We start from the raw sequence: 22014 nt of genomic DNA, 5'->3' as shown, positions 1-22014 counted from the left end.
GTGAAATACCTGAACAGCATCGAGGTCAGTCAGGAGCATCAGAACCTCAGATTTAAACTCAGACTAATGAAATTCTCCAGCGGCTCCAGGGTTGATTTCGACAAACACCCCACAGGTGGTCGGGTCGGGGGGGGAAATAAAAGAAGATTGAGCATCTAGGGCTGTGCAATATATAATTAATATTATTACTTATTATTTTCCATCCAAATGAAGACAAATATAAAACCGGTTCCCAGGATTATTTGACGGAACCATCTGAGCAGTTTGACCTCATGGTTACAATCAGGTGTAAAAAAACACCAGCTACACAAGTGATTTAATATTCCTAAACACAAATCTTAAGTTATGTGTCGATACTATTAGAAAGAAACACAACTTTCCTTTCTCTGGAGGTGACAGAACCGAGTGAATCCTCAGTGACTCTCACTTTTCATCGGCTTCACTTCAGCCTTTCTCTCACCGTCGCTGGAGCACAATGACAAACTACACCGACGCTCGTGTTTACCCGTCTGACTCGTCTGTGTGATTTAAACTAAGTAAAACCAAACAGTCTGCAGAGAAGAATTATCAGACGAGCTGCTGAGCCCGGCTTTCGTTGTGGAAGCGGCCGGCTCCCTCACCGACGGTTAAGATACGATTTGTATTGATTTGTCACTTTCTCTTGGCGGAGCGGGGAAGCAGCAGCACCCTTTCTTCTGCAGTCCTGCTTTGTCAGGGTTCGCCATAAGAGATAAAACGTATTGGCTCAATTTATTACTCTGGAAACCTGCTCCATGGGTGTAAATGTAAAAACTGCCATAGCCGAAGTTACTCTTGTACTTTTACACTTTCTACATTGCAAAAGGCTTTTAGGTCCATGAGGTGTTTGGCCCGTCTGGCAAGCACCTGAGGTCTATCCACAGATTTCCAATGATGATGATTAGTTTGGGAGACTGTGAGGGCCAAGAAGCTCTTCTACTGGTGAAATGTTCCCCACGCCACCGGCTGCAGCACAACCCGTAGAGCCTGATCCATTCACCTCCGTGCTTCACATGAAACGATGCACCTGTTTCCCCTCAAACTTACTCTTGTTGATCGTAGCCCAGTATTTCTCTTTTAGCCTCAGCAGTCGACTGGACAGGCTTGTTTCACTGTTGCTTTGCAAATGTACAAATTTTTGTGCTGAGGTAGCAGGAAAGGATTTCTTGTGGTGACTCTTCCATGAAGGTCATATTTGTGCAGGTGTGGCTGCACAGTGCACCCCCCCCTCCAGTGTCTGCCAATACTTCCTTATGCTCTTTTCCAGTCCAAGTTAGATTTGCCTTGGTACAAACCGTACAAAGAGTCCTCTCGGAGGGTTCTCCTGGTCGTCCGGAGCTCAATGTGACCTCCTGTCCACAGCCATGTCTGAGCCAGCTCCCTGCAGCCCTCTGCCGAATGTGGGTTCCAATCAATTTCATTGCTATTATATACATTAGGCCTTTTGGCGACCAGTTCATCTTCTGATAACTTAACAGTAATAGATCTTTTTTACCAAGGGGTGTCTAAAAGTTGGCGTACCTCTGTTTTTACCAGTACACGGTCATTTGTTGGCTCTGTCAAGTTGACAGTGCTTGTGGCCTCGGATCGAGGCGGCAGAGGAAGACGACTGTCCTCCCTGGGGATAGAGATCAGTTCATGACAAATCAATATCAGTGGCCTTGTTGTGTCCTCTTGAAACGCTCCAGGCAACTGGGTATTTTTGGACTTTACGTCAGGGGCAAATACTGCTACCCGTCCCTTTGTGACTTTTCTTTTTGTGATCAGTTTAACAGCACAGCCGGCCCAATATCCCCAAGCTGACATGGCTATTGGAGGCTTGTAATCAACATAAATAAAGATAACATGATCAGACAGTACATTTGGCTGAATGTGTTGGATGCATTTCATGTTTGAATCCCCTGAAACAGCATAAAGATGTTAGCTATCTCACATTTGAAGTGGATGATATTCTTGTTAGCTTGAGTTTGGTACCAAGACAAACATTCATGAAAGTGAGGATGAAGACTATCGTCCGTAGATCTTGGTCAAAGTGTTTTTTTAATGTTTTTAAGACTTCTTTACAGTAACACACTTAGTGATGGTTACTATTTCCTCTGGTGAGACCTGTATGTGTGTGTGTGTGGGACAGCTGGGCAGCCATGGTCCAGGAATGCACGACTCCTCACTTCCTCCCTGTGTGATTGTGTGTGTGTTCATGCCCTATTGTTTCCCACATGCTCCAGCAGAGGAAGACGATGGAGCAGAGAGCTGCGGCACAACACACACACAGAACCAGATGATTGTATCGTCATACACACAAACACACACACGGACAGATGGCGGTGGAGTGGCAGTAGAATCTGCTGGCCCACAATCATCCTGTTTTTGTCGCTGGTCTTCCAGTAGTTTTCTGTCCGAGGTGGATACGCAGACCTCGGCCTGTGTTCAGGATCCAGAGATCCTCGCTGGCCTCGAATCAAGAGGGGACATTTAGTACTTGACAAGTACAAGTAATGTACTGTGCAGGGTTTTGTGTGTGTTCCTTTGGTGCAGTGACATATTGATAACTTGCCTAGTTACACAGTAGTTAGTGACACACTGTACTGGTATGGGACAAAACCAGATGTACCAGTGAAAACAAACTTCTGAAGCCACTTCACATGAAGTCACAGGGCTTTCATTGTGTAGTGTTTTGTTAATACAACAAAAGAATACTAAACACCGTTACTTTTTAAAAGTGCAGAACAGTTTTCTGTTTTTAATTTAGCTCTAAAATGTGTCGGATCATGCCGCAGTTAATTTTGAATATTTTATATTCATTAGTCTGAATTTAATGTCCCAGCTTGTTTATCTCCTGCTCTAAGCACTAAGTGTATTTAACAATGTCAACACATGACTGGGCCAGTGTGGTTCACATTATTTTGAGCCAGGGTGTGACCAGCTATTTAAAGCACCATGTTAATAAAGCTAGTTGACACATCCTGTCGCTTGTGTTTGCTCCGGTACGAAAGACAATTAACAAAACGTGTGCAATAGTATGATGCTGCTTTGGAAAGTGTCTTGTGTACAGGCAGTGCTGGTATGTGTGTTCTCTGCATGGTGGGTCAACACAAAAGAAAATAATGGTGTGACAGGTGAAGGAGCCTTCCCCCGCAGACACACACATATTTACAGCCTTGTGCTGTTGCTTCTGCTCAGCAGGTTTAACGCTGCTGCTGTCAATCACCACACTCAACATATCTAACGAATGATTAACTCTTTTAACAATTACAATATTTAAACTCCCATTAAAGCTCTCGGTCACATTAATACCTTTTAATATGCACCTGTTCATATTTTAAACTCTTTTTTGCATTGTGCAAACATACCAAAGTAAACTCAACACAATCTGTTCCCACACTTAAACCAGATACCCTTTTTAAATATTTGTCATTCCGCTGTTTCTGCTGTTCTGTAATGGTTAAGCTGAAGAGAGAGTTCCCTGCCTTGATTTGCCAAAGAGCCCCGGCAGCATGTGAACTCGTTAGGTTGTGAATGGGGCCGTTTGCCTGTAGAGCCCAATCGGAAAAGCTGCATTTTCTTGTTAAGTAAGAAGCTTGTCATGGTTCAATGCTTTGATTTCCTCAAAGGTCAGAGAAGTGTGGTTGTGTCTGGAAAGTCACCTGTTTTGAAACCTCAGATCTGTTGGAAAGATCTCATCCAAAGCAGTGAATAGCCGAGCTCTGTTGCAGTTAGGGCCCCGGGCGACGCCTTCACCCCCACGTTCACCACCAGGCTCTGGTCCTTGGGCTGCTCGGACATGGAGCTGTGTGTTTCAGAGAGTAAACCATTAGTGAGGGTTTGAAAACGTCAAGAGACAGATTGACGATGAGATATTAAATCAGCATAAGATTGTAATGTATATACAGTCAACAAACTAAATAAATCTCCAGGGCAGTTCCTGAACTTTTGCACAGATGAAAAGTAACGCATTTAATGGATCTGCCACATTTAACAATTTATGATTTTGTGCATAGATCTGTTTTTTAAATGTTTTTATGATGCTTGATGGTAGAATTAAACATAATGTGCTTCATTTTGAGTCGACCTTTGCCAAGTACTTGCTGGAGGTCAGCCACCACTGACACACTTGGTGTGTGTGTGGGTGTGGGTGTGGGTGTGTGAGTGTGTGTTTGTGTGTTTGTGTTTGTTGGTTCAGTGCTGGAACTTAGCGGCCAATCCATTGTGAGGTGAATGAAGGAGAGATTCATCATTTCCAAACTTAAAACTCATTGTTTTGCATCTTTAATGAACAGGTACTTTCCATACATGATGTCATTCAAAGGGATACTATTCTTTTTTACAGTGATGGTAGAGAGGCACCTGCCCTTATTCTAATTCATACAAATACAGAGATGCTCTTTCAATATCATAAAATCTGTATAATAAAATTAGTCAAATTAAGTTGAATTATAAAGTACTAAAATTCAAATCAGTACAGTAAATGTTAATATAATCTGGTGGTATTTGCTGACTGGCATCACCAGTATGACCATCACCAAGACGACCATCACCAAGACGACCACCACACTAACATGACCTCTGACCCCATGTGAGTTAGCTCATCACACCAGGAGTAGAATCACACTGACTGTGGATTAACTGTAAATCGTACAAGTCAGAGCTGCTATGAAATCAACAATAATTCAGTTTGAATGAAATAAAATAGAAAACATCCTTAAAGTGAAATCACACTTATTTACGTATGTATTTATTTCTCTATTGGTTCAGATTTGAAGTTTCTGAGTGACTCCAGCTGAGTGGGATGATTATTATGGTGAGCAGCTACTGCTGAGGTCACTCTTGTTTGTTTTCATGGTCAGAGAGAGTAGAGAGTGAAATGCCACACTGATCCTCCACTGAGCTGACCATATGCTGAGTGCACGACACACACACACACACACACACACACACACACACACACACGCTGCCTGATGGAGGTGTTAATGAGGGATGTCAGCTAAGTTTCTCCATTACCTCTGCTGATCTGCCAGCACTGTTCACTGAAGCAACTCTCTCCTCCACAGTTTCTCACTTTGTGTACATTTCTTTATTAATCGGCCACTTTTGTTGTTATGTCAAATTTCATAAGTAGTGCCGAGTGTCAGACACTGTTAAGCACGGGTGGGCTTTGAGACAGACGTGTAACAGGCTGCTGCACAGGAGCCTGAGCCGCCGAGTGAAAGTGAAGGAAAACGTGGATTGTGTGTCTCCTTGTATTTGATTTGACAGTATTTCAACTCCTCCTAGTTGTTGTTGTTGTTGTTAACCTCTCTGGGTTGTTTAGTGTCTCTTGGTGGTCGTGCTGTATATCTGCGTTGTTGTTTTGGGTCTCTGTGGTTGTTCTGTGTCAGCCTGTAGTCATCGGATTGACCTCCCAATGAGAAATGTCAACAGTCGCCTCATAGAGAGGCTCTGGACCCCCGGGCCCCCTGACCTCTTGGGCCCTGGCGACCTATTGAGTGATCCGTCCATGCTGCCAAGGTCATGTTTACACATTTAGGCCTTCAGGGAAGAGGGACTTACTTAAATCATCATTTTGACTATTTTAAGTGACTGAAAAATGTGTCACGTGTGGTGAGCGAGGTAAAGTTTGTGTGAAGTCCTCGTAGTGGTCTCTGATTGGCCCACGTGAGCACGGGGTCCCTTGTTACTGGGCTAGTTCCACTGGTCTTCTCATGCCTGTCTTTCATTTATGACTTTTGAATGTGCATGAATGCATCTGCCCGCCTAGGTAATGGTTTTCAGAGAGGAATCCAGGCTGTTGCTCCAGGGCACTTCAGTGCAGCAGGCGCTTTGGGTGACTGATGTTCAAACCCTGCACCCACTCAGTTACTCCAGATGGCATGCTTCAGCCCTTCAGCCAGTCAGGCCCAACAAGCAGTCAGTCAAGTCAGGCTGTGTGTTGTAACCAGTAACATCGTCTCTGAGCTCTGTGACTCATCTCTGGTCTGTCTGCTGACTGAAGACGCACTGTCTCTGCCTCGCTCGTCCTCTCTTCTCTTTGCGTCTCTTTGTATCTCGTCCCCCCCGTCATGGCTTTGTTTTGGAGGGGCCTGGTGTCTCGGTCCTTCCTCCTCTGCCTCTGCTCGTCTTCACTTGAGAGGAAACTCTTCCTGTCTCGTACAACAAACACTGGAAATCTGTTTTCACTGTGTGTAAATAATGTTTTATATAGTGTGTTTTTCATGTAGCTGTCCCTGAGTTTTACGGGGGGGGGGTATATATCGTCTCCTCAGTGCTGTTGCGTTGACAGTCCTCTACTGTCTTGTTTTGGAAGTCGATTTCTGTTTGTGCCACTTTTTTCGTTCACTTTAATGGTGGTCACTGCTTTTGCCGACTCTGCAGATCAGTTGGCACAGAACGCATCGCTGAACTGATCCTGAATTTGTTCTACGTCGACGCTCCTCTCGTCTCCTCTGCTTGCAGAGGCTTGAATCCTGCAGCGGGGCAGGTTCAGTTCCGACCTGGCTCTTTGCGTAATGACGTCACCCATTCTCTCTCTCTCTCTCTGTTTCACACTATCCTGTTAATGAAGGGGAAATGCTCGGAGAGAGTTCTTTAAGATCTTCTCATCTCAAGTCATTTTCTGGAATTCATTAATGTAGCCTCATTAGAAACTGTTGAAGACACTTATTTATTTAATCAATGTAAGTAATTTAGTTCTGTGTTTAATTCTAATAGTATAAAACAAATGAGAATTGAAAGAATTGATTTGGAGGGAAAAAAACAAAAGTCATGATGTGAATATTTAAAAGCTTTGATGAATGAACTGACCAGATAAAGTGTCTGTAACCGAGTTGGGTAAACATGGGAGCGAGGCCACAGCCAGGATCAGGGAGGACGGGGGAGTTTCTGTCAGACCAGAGGGAGTGAAACCAAACTACTGTGGTAGAAACTCTGCAAATGATATTGAAGCTCCTGCTTTGCCTCTGGTGTTGAAATTAAGTTTATCAGTTAACTTCAAAAGCTTCTCTCTCTCTCTCTCTCTCTCTCTCTCTCTCTCTGTCTCTCTCTCTCTCCTTGTGACACACTCTCATTCTCATTTTCTCACACGGACTTATGCAATATCACACAGTCATACTTGGACATTCTTGGCGTTGCAGTACTGAGCCGTTCAAGCCTCCTCTGAAAACCATGTCATGTTTTATTCATGTACGTTTCATATAGAATTCAACTCGCGCCCCGACATGCACCGCTGCTGCTAAAAGTAAACACAGTCCACTATTAATAGAAATCCAGCCTCTGTATCACAAAGACACACTTTTACACAAATGTCAGTTTTTCAGGAATCAGGGAAAACTGTGGATTTCCCGCTGTGGGCATACATTCTCTCACCCCTCCTTATCTGACGTTTGATATGTTGTGAACGAATTCTGCTGAAACTGTCGGCAAACAACATGTTGGGTAACGTTTAGTTTTTTCTGGTTGCATTTGTCACAGTCTGGCTTGTGAGGACATGACGAGTGCGAGACGAAACCGCTTTCAGCCGTCGAACAGAAATAACAATTAATCAGAGGACATTGGGATTCATAACTAAATACAACAGCCCAAGTGATAGAGATGCTGATGCAGAGTTAAAAAAAATCCAATAGGCCTCAAATAATGGCCGATGTATTTGAGGCCTATTGGATTTTTATTTTCTATTCCAGATTCAGATTCTGTATTTGATAGCAACAGAAATGCATCAGCTGATAAGAGAGAGGGGACATTTGGATTTACTGTTGTAGTACAGAACTATAGAACAGTTCCAAATGGGAAAAGTTCTCATAGTAGTTACAGCTCCAGCTTCACTGCAGGGGTCCAAACACTAAACTACATGTTATTCCCCTTTCTGATGTCAGGTAAACAGAATAAGTGTGAATGTGTACCAGCTTGTATCTGATTGACTGAAACCGTGCGCTGCCAGATGACGTCCTGTTCTGATGTCACTGTGCCAGGTCATTGTTTCTGCTTCTCCACCGAGGGCAGATGTAGGTTCTGTGCTGAAGTGTCATGAATAACTTTGACAAGAATGAGCTTTGATTCAAACACTCACTCCCCTTCTCTCCTCTGCCCCCCCCCCTTCAGGCTCGCAATGTAAACACAGGGGAGCTGGCTGCTATCAAAGTCATCAAACTGGAACCGGGTCAGTATTTCTCATCTCTTTTCTGTGGTCTTCTTGTTTTCTCCCTCCTCTCATCTCTTTTTCCGTTCGGCCTTTTTCCTTCATCAGACTCTTTTTTCACCATCCTGCACTTATAGAGACTTTTCCTGCGATCACTTAACTCTCCGTCCCTCCGTCTGTTTTCCATCTTCTGTTCCTGCTCATATTACTAATGAAAAGAAAACAAACAAAACAGTGCAAGTCCCAGGAAGTATGGAAGTTCCATCTAGCTGCTACCAAATAATTAAGGTCTTTAAATGTGGGATTTAAAAAAGGAAAATATGTTGAAACTCGCTCTGCTGCTCTTCATCCTTTGGCACCGGCTGCCACGAGTCTGCCCACCATCATTTAGCCTCACAAACACACACTGGTGCTACTATCTTAGTGAGGACACTCATTGACATTAACCATCACAACTAAAGGCCTAACCCTAACCTAAACCTAATTCTAACCCTAAAACCAAGTCTCAACCCTCAAACAGACCATTAAAACTGGGTCAGAAAGTGAGGAGCAGCCAAAATGTCCTCACTCTGTAGGTTCTAGGCTCAAAATGTTCCTCACAAAGACACACACACACTGTGGATACACTTAATTCAATACAAATCCACTTCTCTGTTCTGTGGCTTAGTAAATAATAACCAAATCAAGCATAAAGATGCCAGATTATGACTTTAATATGAAATGTGTGTGTGTTTAACACGTGTTGTCCCTGCAGGTGAGGACTTTGCTGTCGTCCAGCAGGAGATTATAATGATGAAAGACTGTAAACACTCCAACATTGTTGCCTATTTTGGAAGTTATCTCCGGTAAGTGTGCGTCTGCACTATTTAGTAATGGTTGTTATCAAAGTGCATGTTGTTAAGTGTCATTTTACTGTGTTTTGCATTTACAGCTTACGTGTGTGTGTGTGTGTGTGTGTGTGTGTGTGTTTGAGATGAACTGTTGCATGTGAGAACTTAAAGATAAATGTGTGTTGTATGAGGTGTTTTTTTTGTGTACGTGCAGGAGAGATAAGTTATGGATCAGTATGGAGTACTGTGGAGGAGGTTCTCTACAGGACATCTATCACGGTAACACACACACGCAGACACGCACACTTTGATATTAACTGTGTTGTTTATTTATTTATAGAACTCTGTAATATCCATCCTCCCTTTCCTTCCCTCTCTCTGTGTCCTTGTTCTCCTCCTGCAGTCACCGGGCCTTTGTCAGAGTCACAGATCGCCTACATGTCACGTGAGACCCTGCAGGTAGCGTATAGACTCTATTTATATCAGTGTTGGTACAGTTTTTATTAGGAGTAAACAGAGAAGCATATGTTAGTAGAGTGGTCCTCTGCTGAGCTGTAGCTCAAATACATCCAATCTACCAGGCATATGATTTTCATGGTTATTTAAAAATGTTAATATTTCCTTTTATAAGTATTTTAATATACAGTTCTGTTCAGTTTTGTATTTTATTGTTATTATGATTGTATGACTGTGTCCATGTTCTCTAAGTCACTGTGCTTCTGTCCTCAGGGTTTGTACTATCTACACAACAAAGGCAAAATGCACAGAGACATCAAGGTGAGTTTTGGGGTTAAATGTTTGGAATATGAGAAATACATTTTATATGGTTCTGTGAAGTCTACTGTGCTTCCTGTAAGTCGTATGTGTGGAAGTGGACAACATACTGAGAATTCTGACGTTGTGGTCAAATCCACAGAAAGTTTAAAAACATTTCCCTCTGTTACATAAGACCATGTATATGTGTTCTGTTAATTCATCAAACCGGAGTAAGAACACAGGCTGCACCAATATTAAAAATGTAACTTGATCCCCAAATACTTTTGGAGACACATGGGGATTTCATGGTGTTGGTGACCGGGAAATTATTATTGATCCACGGCTGCCGGCTGTCTCAATCAATGACAAACCACCTTGCAACACATCTGCTCTCCTGAATGTGCTGAATGTGAAATGATCTGAAGTGTGATTGTTCTGCTGTATCCTGACGCACGGCGTGTTTTGCCCCCGACAGGGAGCCAACATCCTCCTGACAGACAACGGCTACGTTAAACTAGGTGAGCGGAACATGCAAAGTCTCTGCCATTTCCTTCTGCTTCAAAAGACTGGAGCTGAATGGCCTCATTTACTCACTTGGTTTCCTTCTAATTTCTGTTCGTACCCTCCGATTTATTTCTCCCCCACATTCCTCCTTCATTCGTTTACTCCTTCCCCTCTTTTATTCTCAATTTCATTCTTCTTTCTTGTTCTCTTCTCCCCGTTTTTACCTCTTCTCTTAACCCATTTTCTCTCCCCAGCTGACTTCGGTGTATCGGCCCAGATCACAGCAACTCTCGCCAAGAGGAAGTCATTCATTGGAACTCCTTATTGGTGAGTTGTGCTCATTTTCCTCTGGCGTGCAAGATGCACATGCCTCCACTCGGCTGGAGAATGTGCAGGAAGTTGATAAATTGCAGAATGAAGGAATTTGTCTCATGGTTCATGCTACAGGAAGACACCAGACATTCTTCGTCCAACATGTTTCATGCATTTTTCGCATTCACTTCTGGATTTCATGCACTTATTGCATTAGCTGAAGTTTTCTTTTGTGCAGCTGTAGTGAAACCAGAGTATTCGCTTCTTCTCAAAACCTGAACAAACCAGGAATGAGTAGTATTCTGGGCCCCAGAGGGACTCCAACAGAAGTGGGGTCATGGAGAAGTCACAGAGTTGTACAACTGGGTCGTGGTGGGAACTCTCTCTGCCGCTGCAGGGAAATACTGTTGGAACATTTCCATTCTGCTCTTGTATTTAGCTGTTTTAATTAACCTGATTCAGTGCTTAATGGAAATGAGCACACGCTTTACTCCCATTCCTTCCTTCTTGGGATTTCATTGTCCCGCCGTCCTTCTGTCTCCCTCTGTAGGATGGCTCCAGAGGTAGCAGCAGTGGAGAGGAAAGGAGGCTACAACCAGCTCTGTGATATCTGGGCTGTGGGCATCACTGCGATAGAGTTGGCCGAACTACAGCCGCCCATGTTCGACCTGCACCCCATGAGGTGTGTGTGTGAGAGTGTGTGAGCGTGAGCAAGCTGTGGATCTGGAGTCAATGTGAAATATGTTTTATAGAATTTAATATAAGTGATATGTTATTATAAGATATAATTCACACCACACTGAATGACCAGAAACCCCTCATCAGTGTTTATATAAATTCTCAGAGGCATCACTCCATCATGTTTAATATTTTGGGGTCAAATTCAGAACCGTTCAATAGATCAGTAATGTCATTATTTACACTTTCCCTTTCCACAAGTCAGAGAGTTTTCATGTCCTCAGTGAAATGTAACTCAGTGAGTAGGTTTTGTTTCTGGAGTAACTTCACAGTTGTGCTCATGTTCTGATTCTCTCTGTCCCCACAGGGCTCTGTTCCTAATGACCAAGAGCAACTTCCAGCCTCCCAAGTTGAAAGATAAACTCAAGTGGTAAGAGACCAGCCTGTCACTCACTTGTCTTTCTGTGCTAATTCCAGCCATTGAGATGCATTTGCTGTAAACCTACTGTTGATGTTAACTTCTTCTTCTGTTCTATTCTCTGTCGTCCTCTCTCTGCTGCACAAACAGGACAAATATCTTCCACCATTTTGTCAAACTTGCTCTGACCAAGAACCCAAAGAAGAGGCCCACAGCTGAGAAACTGCTGCAGGTCAGACATTAAACTACATCGTCACACAAACAGATTTGTGAAAGATTAGACAGTTTACGTTTATGTATGTAAAAAACATATTTGAAAAGCATTGGATGCTTCAGTGGTAAATTATTCATGAGATATAACCTGATTCTCATTTCCTTCTGATTGGCCGTCTCTCCCCTGTCCAGCACCCTTTTGTGTCGCAGCCGCTCAGCAGGACGCTGGCCATCGAGCTTCTGGACAAATCCAACAACCCCGACCACAGCACCTTCAACGACTTCGATGACGACGACCCTGAACCTGAGGTAACCTTTGACCTTCTTTTGAGATTCAGCTTTCTCCAAAGAGAAGATTTAAAAGTGGCTTCAGAGAAATGATCATGTTTTTACTGGATCTCGCTTCTTTTCCTTCTTTTCAACATTGTTCTTCTGTCCTTGATAGTTTTATGACTTCACTCCCTCTCACCTCAGCCATAGTTCCTCTGTTCCCTGTCACATGTGACTCATCTTTCTGATCTTTGTCCTTCCTCCACCCCCTCCTTCCTCTTCCTCCCTTCCTTTGACTCTGTGCTTTTCTTCTTTAACTCTTCTTGGCTTTCATCTATGTTCTTCTGCTCCTCTTCCTCTTTCTTCCTCTCTTCCTCCTTGCAGCACTTCTCCTCCCTCCTTTTCTTTCTCTTCTCCTCCTCTCTCCCCATCTTCTCTCTCTCTCTTCTTGTCTGCGCCCCCCTATTCTCCACCTCCCCCTCAGTTTAAGTACAGGGGTCATTTCCTACCCATAAGCCCCGGCGCTCGACGCGCACCCCGTTTTGCGGCCCGTAGGAAGGTACCGGCGTGGGCTGCGGTGTCTGCAGTGATTTCATTCTAACAAACCAATGAGGATGTTGTGTTGCTTTTCTGTTTGTTGCCTTGGAGGAGAACCACAGAACTGAATGAATGAACGTTGATTTCATTCAGATGAGCTCCGACTGGCGTTGTCATGGAAACTGACAGTGGCATGTTGTGTTCAGACCGGTGATGGATTACCGTGGCAAGTGCATAATTACCTCAACATGCCAGTCATCACTTCATCAGCTCCTGAATCACACAAACACAATTTGACTTTCCTCAATTAACTATGGTGGAATATTACAGATTATATCCACAGTGATTAGTTAATTGAGTCAGTTCATCTGCATCTAGTGCGACAGTATGTTCGTTATGTCTGTCAGACGGATGTCATGTTTCTCTTTGTCACATGATGATAATAATACTACAACTTTATAAATGACACACACTTACCCTGCACACATTGTACAGAACTATGGTCACTTTCCATGACAACACTGTTTAGATGCCTTACAGCCGTATTGGTTATGTAGGTTTTCATTCTAGTTCTGAAATCCAGACCTGTCCAGGTTCATAAAGATGGTTTCCAACGTGTGGCAGATTATGAGAATGCAGCTAAGATACAACATCCACGTCAAACTGTACTGGAAAACTTATTCTGGTTTGTTTCTCTCCACAAGAAAGTGGAACAATCAGTGATACCGTTGAGTCTCATACAGTTTAAATTACTTCATCTCCTCATTTGGAAACACAGGATACAGGAGGCATTATGGGATGGGTGGGGCCTGTTCTGGAAGCCATCTTTATCTACCTCTGCCTTTACAGTTACTAACCATGAGTTGTGTGTTAATGGTCTTTATAACACCTGCAAGAGGTGGGTTTAGATTCACAAACCAGTTGGTGGCTCTCAGCTACAGATTTAGATTTTAGATTTTCTTTGTGCAACCTTGGTTTGTTTTCCCAGTCGCTCTACAAGCATGTTTTGAGGTTGCTGTGTTTTGAGTTTACATTTTATAATTAAATATCCAGGACATTCATTCAAAGAGAGATTCTGTTCTCGATATAAACCTAAATCTCTTTGTAGCACTGTGGTTTGATTTGTTTAAGATATAATGCTGCGTAATAAAACAATATCGATAATTATTGCAATAGAGTTTTTGATAGCAATATGAAGAAAGTCCAATATATACTGATATAAAGCTTATGCTCTACACAAAGACGATGAGGAGGTATAACCCATAATTGTTATACCTCAGATTTGTAAAATATTTTGATGCTTATCAAGAGTTTGTCTCTCTCTGCAGATAAAGAAAAGTTTTAAACCACAACCTTCTTTCATATATATACAGTCAAAGAGAATTCTTTATCAAACACGTCATGTTAGGAAGTCACGAGGACAACAACACGAGCTGTTGATGTTGTTGCCTGGGAAGTTTGTGTTTTCCATCGACTGTTGCTATTTTTTTTTGGGGTTGTTTCCTGGTTGCACAGTGCAGCTGACTGTTTTGCTGTGTCATCAAAATCCCACCCACAGGAAATAGCAGTGGGATTAACGTTTTTTTTTTTATATAGCGCTATTGTAATCTTCTGAAGTGCAGTGCACGCGGCTGCACTGTGTGTATTCTTTGAACAGCCACTTGACTGTGTGTGTGTGTGTGTCTCCTTCCTGACAGTCTCCGGTCTCTGTTCCTCATCGTATTCGTTCCACCAGCAGGAGCACAAGGGAGGGGAAGACGTTGTCTGAGATTAACTGTGAGTGTACGCACAATGAAAACATGAACACATTCAAATTTAGTGGTTTTCATGTTAGAAAACCCTCAGAAGTGACCCACACTCCTACAACCTTCACCTCTGTGTGCCTCTGTGTTCTCTCTCAGTCGGTCAGGTGAAGTTTGATCCTCCGTTGAGAAAAGAGACAGAGCCCCACCATGAGCCGGTGAGTTTTAATCTGTGTCATATGTGTCTATGTGAATGTGTGTGTGTCTGTGAGTGGGATTATATGGTTTGTGTGGTCGTCACCTCACCACTACCGGCATGGCTGATCCTCACCTACTCACAGGAAGCACCCGTACCAATCTATGTTGAACTGAACAGGAAGCCCGTCTACACAGTCCTCTCTGAGTCTACCAGTGTGAAGTGTCAGTAGGGAATCTGATCTCAGAACAGACCCTGGTACAGACCCAGGATGCTGGGGGATTAGAAAACCACCTGTTGGAAGTGATGGGCACGAATCTCGCTAAGATCTTTAGCAGGTGGATAGATGTAAAAGTGGTTAATTTATATTAGCCTAGTTTTGGCAGAGGAAAATGGTTGCAAAAAGTTTCAGTCAGTAAATGTGTATCGTTTGTGCCACAGTTGCTTGTTAGGCGGATTTTCTTAAAGAGACAGGAGCTGAGAGAAGTGTTTCAGACAGAGGCTGAAGAGAGGAGCTGCAGCAGAGGACAGTTTGAGGAAATGAGGTGTTTTCTGAACATTAGATAAAATAACACAAATTACAATAGTCTGAATATAAGTCAAATCTGTCTCCTTCAGAGAAGAGTGTTCCCTAGTGAGCGGGTGGGCTGGTGCAGGGCTCGCGCACATTCACGGTGTCTTGTTGAAATCCTCCGTTCCCTCACTGCCTTCCACATTTCCTACACTTTGTTTGCACCTTCACTACAAACTCCCTTTTTTTATTTCATCCTCCCACGAGATGATCAATCCTGAGATCAAGTCCAACCCTTGTTCCTCTCTGGCAGGATGTCCCTCCGTTTATTTACTGTTAAAACACAGTCACCTCTGTGACGTTCAGCGACCTTCATCCCTTTGTCCTTCAGTTTCTCTCTCATCCACAGTAATATGATAACATGGTCTCTCTCTGCTGACCAGTGTGCTCTTTACCTCTTAGACATCCATCCATTCAAGATGACAGTGCAATGTGTAGCGTTTTAAAATCAATAAATCATCAATTCTCCAATAGATTATTAATTGGCAACTGTTACTAAATATAAGTGTTAGCCGTAGCATTTTGTGGCATCTACAGACTTGAATGCAGAGTAATTTTCAGCATGTTTCCATGTTTAGTAATAAACAAAAACATATCCAAAACAACACTTTGGAAAAATGGATTAAGGTAATATGTGGGACTGAATTCAAAGAAATACTCCAAAGAATACATTTGATGTACGTCGTATAGCTCCTGTTTTTATATATTTATGTATTTTTATTAATGTCTGTCCCCAGTTTCCTGATTTTCAACCCCCATCTGCCGCAATTTATTCCAACATCCATCACCACTCGTGTAATCTAGCTCCCATCCATGCCCTCGTCTCTTCAGATTAATAATCCAGTATCTACCTCCGCCTCTGTCTTCATAGCCCATTTTTGGCCTTAATCCATTTTTCATTCGTCATCCTCACTCTTGCAACTGTGTCCTCCCCCCCGTTCCCTCCATCGGTCCAGGTTAATATATTAACTGAGGTCTCTCTCGCTCTGTCTTGCTGACCAGTGTGATTCTGAGCCCTATCTGGACTGTGTTGAGGAGCTCTACTATACCGCGAGATCTAATCTGGTAGTACTCTTTCTATCCGTCTCTCTCTCTCTCTTTCGGCGTCTCCCTCTGTCCACCTACACTGGCCTTTTTTCTTTCTTTTTACTTTCAACCTCAACCTGATGCCTCCTCTGTTAAACCTTTGTCTCACTCTCTCCGTGTTTCTGTGTCTCTGAAGGACAAACTCTTGTCCTTCGTCTGGCTCTTTCTGAGCCAAACTGTCTCACTCTCTTCTTTTTCATTTTCCACAGTGCTGATTGCTTTGGCTGCTCGGTGTCCAACGTGTATTTTTTGTTCCTTTTCACATATTTGTTCCATCTATTCTGGTCCATCCATCTGTTACTGCTCATTCTGTTCTTCTTTTTCCAGCCTTTGGTTTGTGTTTTGTCTCACTAACTGGTGTTGTAGTCGTCATGGTGACAAGCGTCCTTAGTGATGTTGTTGTTTTCATGTTTTCAGATAAACAAACATTAGAATCAGTCACATTTATATGAAGTCACTGGTTTGTACCATAGATGGTAGAAAAAGATGGACGACATCACAGCTCCCCACAGGCTAATCCCAATCATCTTTATCGCCTCCTGGTGGCTGCAGAATAAATCACAAACCCTGCCTCCTCCATGTTAGTGGATGGGACATGGCCCAAGTTCAAGTTGAATACATTTTCCTGTGATTTGAAGTAGTCCTTATCACACTGACGTTACTGTTCTGACTCTTCATTAGTCCAGCACATGTATCGACGGGACATCAACACCGCGGCTCCGCTCATGATCAGCACCGCGCAGACTCTGGCTCCACATGACGTCAACAGCGTTAGAGGGCGGCCCCCGTATTTCAGATGTGCAATATGTCGTCCATCTTTATTTACAGTCTATGGTTTTATTTTATTTTGCTGTTATTTTGAAATTTATAAACATACACTCACCTTTTTAGTTTTTGCAGTATTGCACTTGATGTTTTTTCCACGTGTATCTCTTCTCATATTTCTCTCTACAGATTGTGCCTCTCTCTTCTGCACACTACTGCTTATGTGTTCTCTAACCTCTTGCGTCCTGTAGTTGACCAGAGCAATGAGGCCTTATGTGTGTGTGTGTGTGTGTGTGTGTGTGTGTGTGTGTGTGTGTGTGTGTGTGTGTGTGTGTGTGTGTGTGTGTGTGTGTGTGTGTGTGTGTGTGTGTGTGTGTGTGTGTGTGTGTGTGTGTGTGTGTGTGTGTGTGTGTCTGTATGATGTGTGTGTCTCTCTGTTCTTCTGCAGTTTGTGTGTTTCCCTCTGCACGCTTGTTGCATTTCGTCATTATCTTTAAAAATGTCTGTGTGACACAACTCTGCGTTCACATTGTGGCTGTTTCCAGAGTTTTGTTCGTTTTGGCCCAAACGTGTTCGACCTGCAGCCAAATGAACCTGGTTTGAAATGTGCTGCAGGAACTTTACACTTTATCATCCAACACGTAATCAACAAGCTTTTTAAAAATGTGCTCAGCTTTAGAAAGGCTTTTTTGAAATACTTTACTTATTATATATATATATACTATTGCCCCCAAACAACCGTTTGATGACACGTACATAAGTCGATTTTAAATCTAGTTTTAAAAGCAACTTTTTTTCTTTTTATAATTTCATGTAGGAATTCGATAAAATCCTTTTACTCCTTTTGAATCCAGAAAAAGAGACACTGGCAGTTTGTTTTGGCTGAATTTCAGTTATTCAGTTCTCTTGCACCTATAATTTAATATAACAGGTTTAAAAACAGTTTTAAATTTATCTGCAAACCTTTGTAACCAAACATCGTCTTTATCAAAACTATGAACTTGCTGTTTCAGCTAACATCGTATATTTAACATCTTTCAGAGGCCACAATGTGAATTGCATTTAATCAAACACAAAGTGAACTTGACACACACAGTTAACCGTGGGCTCACTGTATTCAGCCTTGTTATGTCTGTGGTTATGAACAATAAATTGCTGTTACATGGGGATCATATTATTTCTATCAAGCTGTTTAACCGTCACTGTGGCTGCTGCACTAACAGCCACTGCAGTACTTTGGCATTAGAACAGTGTTTCAGCAGTGGACACTGTTTTAATGTAGTTTAGTGACACGTGACCAAAAGCTTCAGCTCCGCCTGTGGCCTCGGAGAAATCAATCACATAGCATCTTCTTTAATGAGCCTGTGATGAGATGTTGTGTCTCTGTTCTAATGTCCTTTGTCTGTCTCGTAGGACTTGCAGCTGGAGTATGGGCATGATTCACCGAGTCTACTGGGAGGAAACAAGTGAGTCTCAACTCTCTGCTCATGAGAAACTCTTCCACTGTTTGCTCTCCTGATCTTTTACTGTTGCATCTGTCATTTACCCTCTGGATTGAAGAAATGTGTGGACATAGAGACAGGTTGTAAAACAGGTAGATTTCATGTTAGCCTATCGACTTTGACTGCTTTCAGACCTTTTTTTTTACGGAGGGACTGTTTGTGACAAGGCAAATGTTTGAGTCAGTTGCCCCGGAAATATTCTGGAACTTTTCCTGCCAGCTCCCGAGTAAAATGTTCGGAAAATGGTCAAGTGAGAAAACAGCTGGAAAATGTCCCTAAATCTTAAGAGTGAGCGTCTCTGTTGATGATAAATGCAAAACTGGAAGAAACAAAAAGAATCAGAATATCTCAGGATGAGAAACAGGATCTATACACGTAGAAGAAACCAGCGAAGAAGCATAAAGATTTTCATTCTAACAAAACTCTGAAACTCTATTTTTTTACCTCCTTCTCAAACTTGTCTGTGCTTTTCTCTCAATTAACAGGAGTCTTCTCAAATCTGTGGAGGAAGAGCTCAAGCAGAGGTAAGTCAGACTCCTCCTCCTCGCACTCCGATCGACTCGGGGTGTCTTGATTTGCTGGTCCTCTAACCACGCCCACCCATCAGCCAATCATTGTTAACGGCAGGACTAATCAGGCCAATCACACGCAACTAACGCTGCTGTATTGACTCCAGGCTGTCGCGGCTCTCCGCTGTCTGGGTTTTACTTTTCCTCTGCGGCTTGCGTCACGCTTTGATGTCACCAGGAAAAGGCTGTGCTTCATAGGAGCTTCCTGCAGAGCATGGCTTACACACACTCTCATGTGTGCTTTCACACACTCACACACACACACACACACACACACACACAGGCACGTAAATACAGTTTCCTACCCAAAGCTGCAGTGGGTGAATTTAGCAATTTTACTGGCAAGTCTGTGTCCAAATTCTTCGCATTTGCCCCAAAAATAAAATGATGACCATCATTATTGTGCTTAACTATTTTCTATGATCTGTTACAACAAACGTGTTTCATTAAATTCTTTTGTCTGCATAGTAACAAAGATTAGAAAGAGTTTTAATATCTATAGACAAAGATTTAATAAATGTCTTAGGGTCTAAATTGGAGTCCTCATTGTTTTAGAGACCGATTTGTTGGATCAATGTTTCACTGACATGATCAAAATAATGTTGCAGTAGAAGTTGTGTTCTATATGATGTGGTTTCTTTAGTGTGTTTGCTCCCAGGTTTTCTCCCCTTTCATCTCCCTTGTTAAAGTCAGACAGGAGTTTACTGATCTGTGTCAGATGCAGTTCTTAGTTTGTTTTAGTGTCTCTGAGGTTTGTGTTAGTTCAGGATGCTACAGTTATTTGGCAGGTTGATCAAAGTGGGTTAGGAAAAAGATTAGTAAACAGTTTATGACATTTACCTGAAAGTTCTGGTTTGATGCTGGACAGTAAAAGTAGAATATAAATACTCAGTCAACCATCTTTCCACTTGTTCTTTGGATCAATGTTTCAAGGTCATTTTTGTGAAGATAGTCTAAATTAGAACAACAAGGAGACATTTGACTAAAATATGATTAAATACAAGTCAGTGTTTCTCTGATTTGACCAGTTTGAAGCGATGGTTCTTTATGTAGCTCTACACTGTGGATCAGAGCTGATATTTGAGGATGTACTGGATATACATTGCAGTAAAGTTGAACTGACCGATGAGAGTTTGAGTCTGTTGTGGAGGAGAGTGTGGATCTGAAGGACTGTTTGGGTTTGAACAGTTGAGTCTGTCTGCTTGTGTTTAAAGTCCCTTGTGGACCGGGCCTGTTGTAGATGTAATGATTGGTTGATCGATCTCAGTGTGAACGTCAGACTCTGTGTTTGAATCCATTCAGTCCTTTCAGATCTGCCCAGAGTTTAGAGCTTAGAGGTCATTTGTGGACCAAGCTTTACTCAGATCTCCCTCCCCTTTCCCCTCTTCCTCCCAATCCTCTTCCACCTCCTCCTCTTCCTCCTGTTGTCATCTCCTGTTCCCTTTGCTTGCTCCCATTCTCACTCTCTCACTTAATCTCTCTCTCCTCTGCTCCCACTACTCCATCCTCTGTTTCTACTCTTTTACCTCCCTTTCCTCCACCCCTTCCTCCCCCACCCTGCTCCTCTATCTTCACCTCCTCTCCCAGGGGCCATGTGGCACACTTAGGGGATGATGAGGATGAGGATGATGATGGTGCAGATGATGATGAAACTCACACTCAGTAAGTTCTCTCCCAGTGCTAGAAGTGGAAGCCTTTCCTCCTTGTCTCCTCCTCCTCCTCCCCCGACACAGGAGGAGGATGAGGAGCAGGACGAGGAGGAAAGCTTCGTCTTTCACAGTTTCATCCGAGCATCTTTACGCAGCACACCCCACCATCACGCCACATATGCCACCTGTGTTTGTGTGTGTACAGACTGTGTGTTGACCATGCTGTTACTACTTGTGTGAAGTTACTAACAGTAACCCTAACCCAAAATAACCGGTAGCTGTTGATAGAGATTTTTTTCTACAGTTTACAAATACACAGGGACAGGGAGTAACGTTTGTCATGTTCAGGACCAACAACCACAGTATTTAAGTAAATTAAGTGAATTTTAGATCCAGCTACAAGTCAGATTCTGGTTCATCACATTATATATTTTGTGAGACACAAAATATGTGGTCTGCGCGTCGTATTGTTTCATTCCTCATAACCTTGACATCTCATTTGCTGCTATCTTGTTTTGTTCTTCACTTGCGCCGCCATCTGTGTGCCTCCTAGCTGTGTGTGTGTGTGTGTGCGCCTCCTTGCTGTGTGTGTGTGTGTGTGCGCCTCCTTGCTGTGTGTGTATGAGTGCGCGTGTGTGTGTGTGTGTGTGTCCTTGCTGTGTGTGAGTGTGTGCTTCCTACTGCCTTCTCCCGCCCTTATAAAACTGTTTTTATGGCATCCTGCCTTGTTTCTCGTCATGAAAAAGCCAAATGTCTGCAGCACACACAGATATTTTCCACTGAAGTCAGAAAGTCCTTTCACACCTAATAATAATTTCAGCATCATCCTCAACTGATTGATTACAGAAACAGAAAGAACCTTTAAGTGTGTGTGTGTGTGTGTGTGTGTGTGTGTGTGTGTGTGTGTGTGTGTGTGTGTGTGTGTGTGTGTGTGTGTGTGTGTGTGTGTGTGTGTGTGTGTGTGTGTGTGTGTGTGTGTGTGTGTGTGTGTGAGATGGCTTCATTGTGGTCATTAACAAGTAAATCTTCAGGATATAAGCTGAAATCGATAAAGACTCTGTGAATAACGTGCTGCTCTATCCTCAGGATTATGGTTTTTATCATAAATCTGTGCTTAAAAACTTAAAAGATATGACGTCTATTGAATCAAATGAAAAACAATTACAACTCAAACCCTGATTAAATATTCTGTTTAACGAGATTAGTAAAAACAATTGTCAGAGAATAATTTGAAGTATTAAAATGTTTATAGTAATTTCAGCTCTACTAT

General features: G+C 42.7%; 1 protein-coding gene across 12 annotated transcripts in view; it reads left to right on the top strand.

Moving 5' to 3' along the window:
- Positions 1 to 22014, top strand: part of map4k3a (mitogen-activated protein kinase kinase kinase kinase 3a) — a 35950-nt gene that overhangs the window by 3261 nt on the left and 10675 nt on the right. For 4 of the 12 annotated variants that reach the window (XM_047342253.1, XM_047342252.1, XM_047342248.1 and 1 more), the window contains exons 2-19: positions 8110 to 8167; positions 8901 to 8991; positions 9191 to 9255; positions 9380 to 9435; positions 9706 to 9753; positions 10208 to 10250; positions 10491 to 10563; positions 11099 to 11230; positions 11594 to 11656; positions 11795 to 11876; positions 12050 to 12166; positions 12612 to 12686; positions 14362 to 14440; positions 14566 to 14624; positions 16176 to 16238; positions 18438 to 18490; positions 19012 to 19050; positions 20683 to 20757. In XM_047342253.1, the coding sequence (XP_047198209.1) occupies positions 8110 to 8167; positions 8901 to 8991; positions 9191 to 9255; positions 9380 to 9435; positions 9706 to 9753; positions 10208 to 10250; positions 10491 to 10563; positions 11099 to 11230; positions 11594 to 11656; positions 11795 to 11876; positions 12050 to 12166; positions 12612 to 12686; positions 14362 to 14440; positions 14566 to 14624; positions 16176 to 16238; positions 18438 to 18490; positions 19012 to 19050; positions 20683 to 20757 (1271 nt within the window). Of the gene's footprint in view, positions 1 to 8109; positions 8168 to 8900; positions 8992 to 9190; positions 9256 to 9379; positions 9436 to 9705; positions 9754 to 10207; positions 10251 to 10490; positions 10564 to 11098; positions 11231 to 11593; positions 11657 to 11794; positions 11877 to 12049; positions 12167 to 12511; positions 12687 to 14361; positions 14441 to 14565; positions 14625 to 16175; positions 16239 to 18437; positions 18491 to 19011; positions 19051 to 20682; positions 20758 to 22014 lie in introns of those variants that run through there. The other 8 variants (XM_035172808.2, XM_035172814.2, XM_035172813.2 and 5 more) reach the window with 6 other exon arrangements.

This window comes from Hippoglossus stenolepis, chromosome 12, assembly GCF_022539355.2.
Source record: "Hippoglossus stenolepis isolate QCI-W04-F060 chromosome 12, HSTE1.2, whole genome shotgun sequence".
In the NCBI taxonomy this organism is placed as follows: Eukaryota; Metazoa; Chordata; class Actinopteri; order Pleuronectiformes; family Pleuronectidae; genus Hippoglossus; species Hippoglossus stenolepis.
This window is presented reverse-complemented; position numbering and strand designations above follow the sequence as displayed.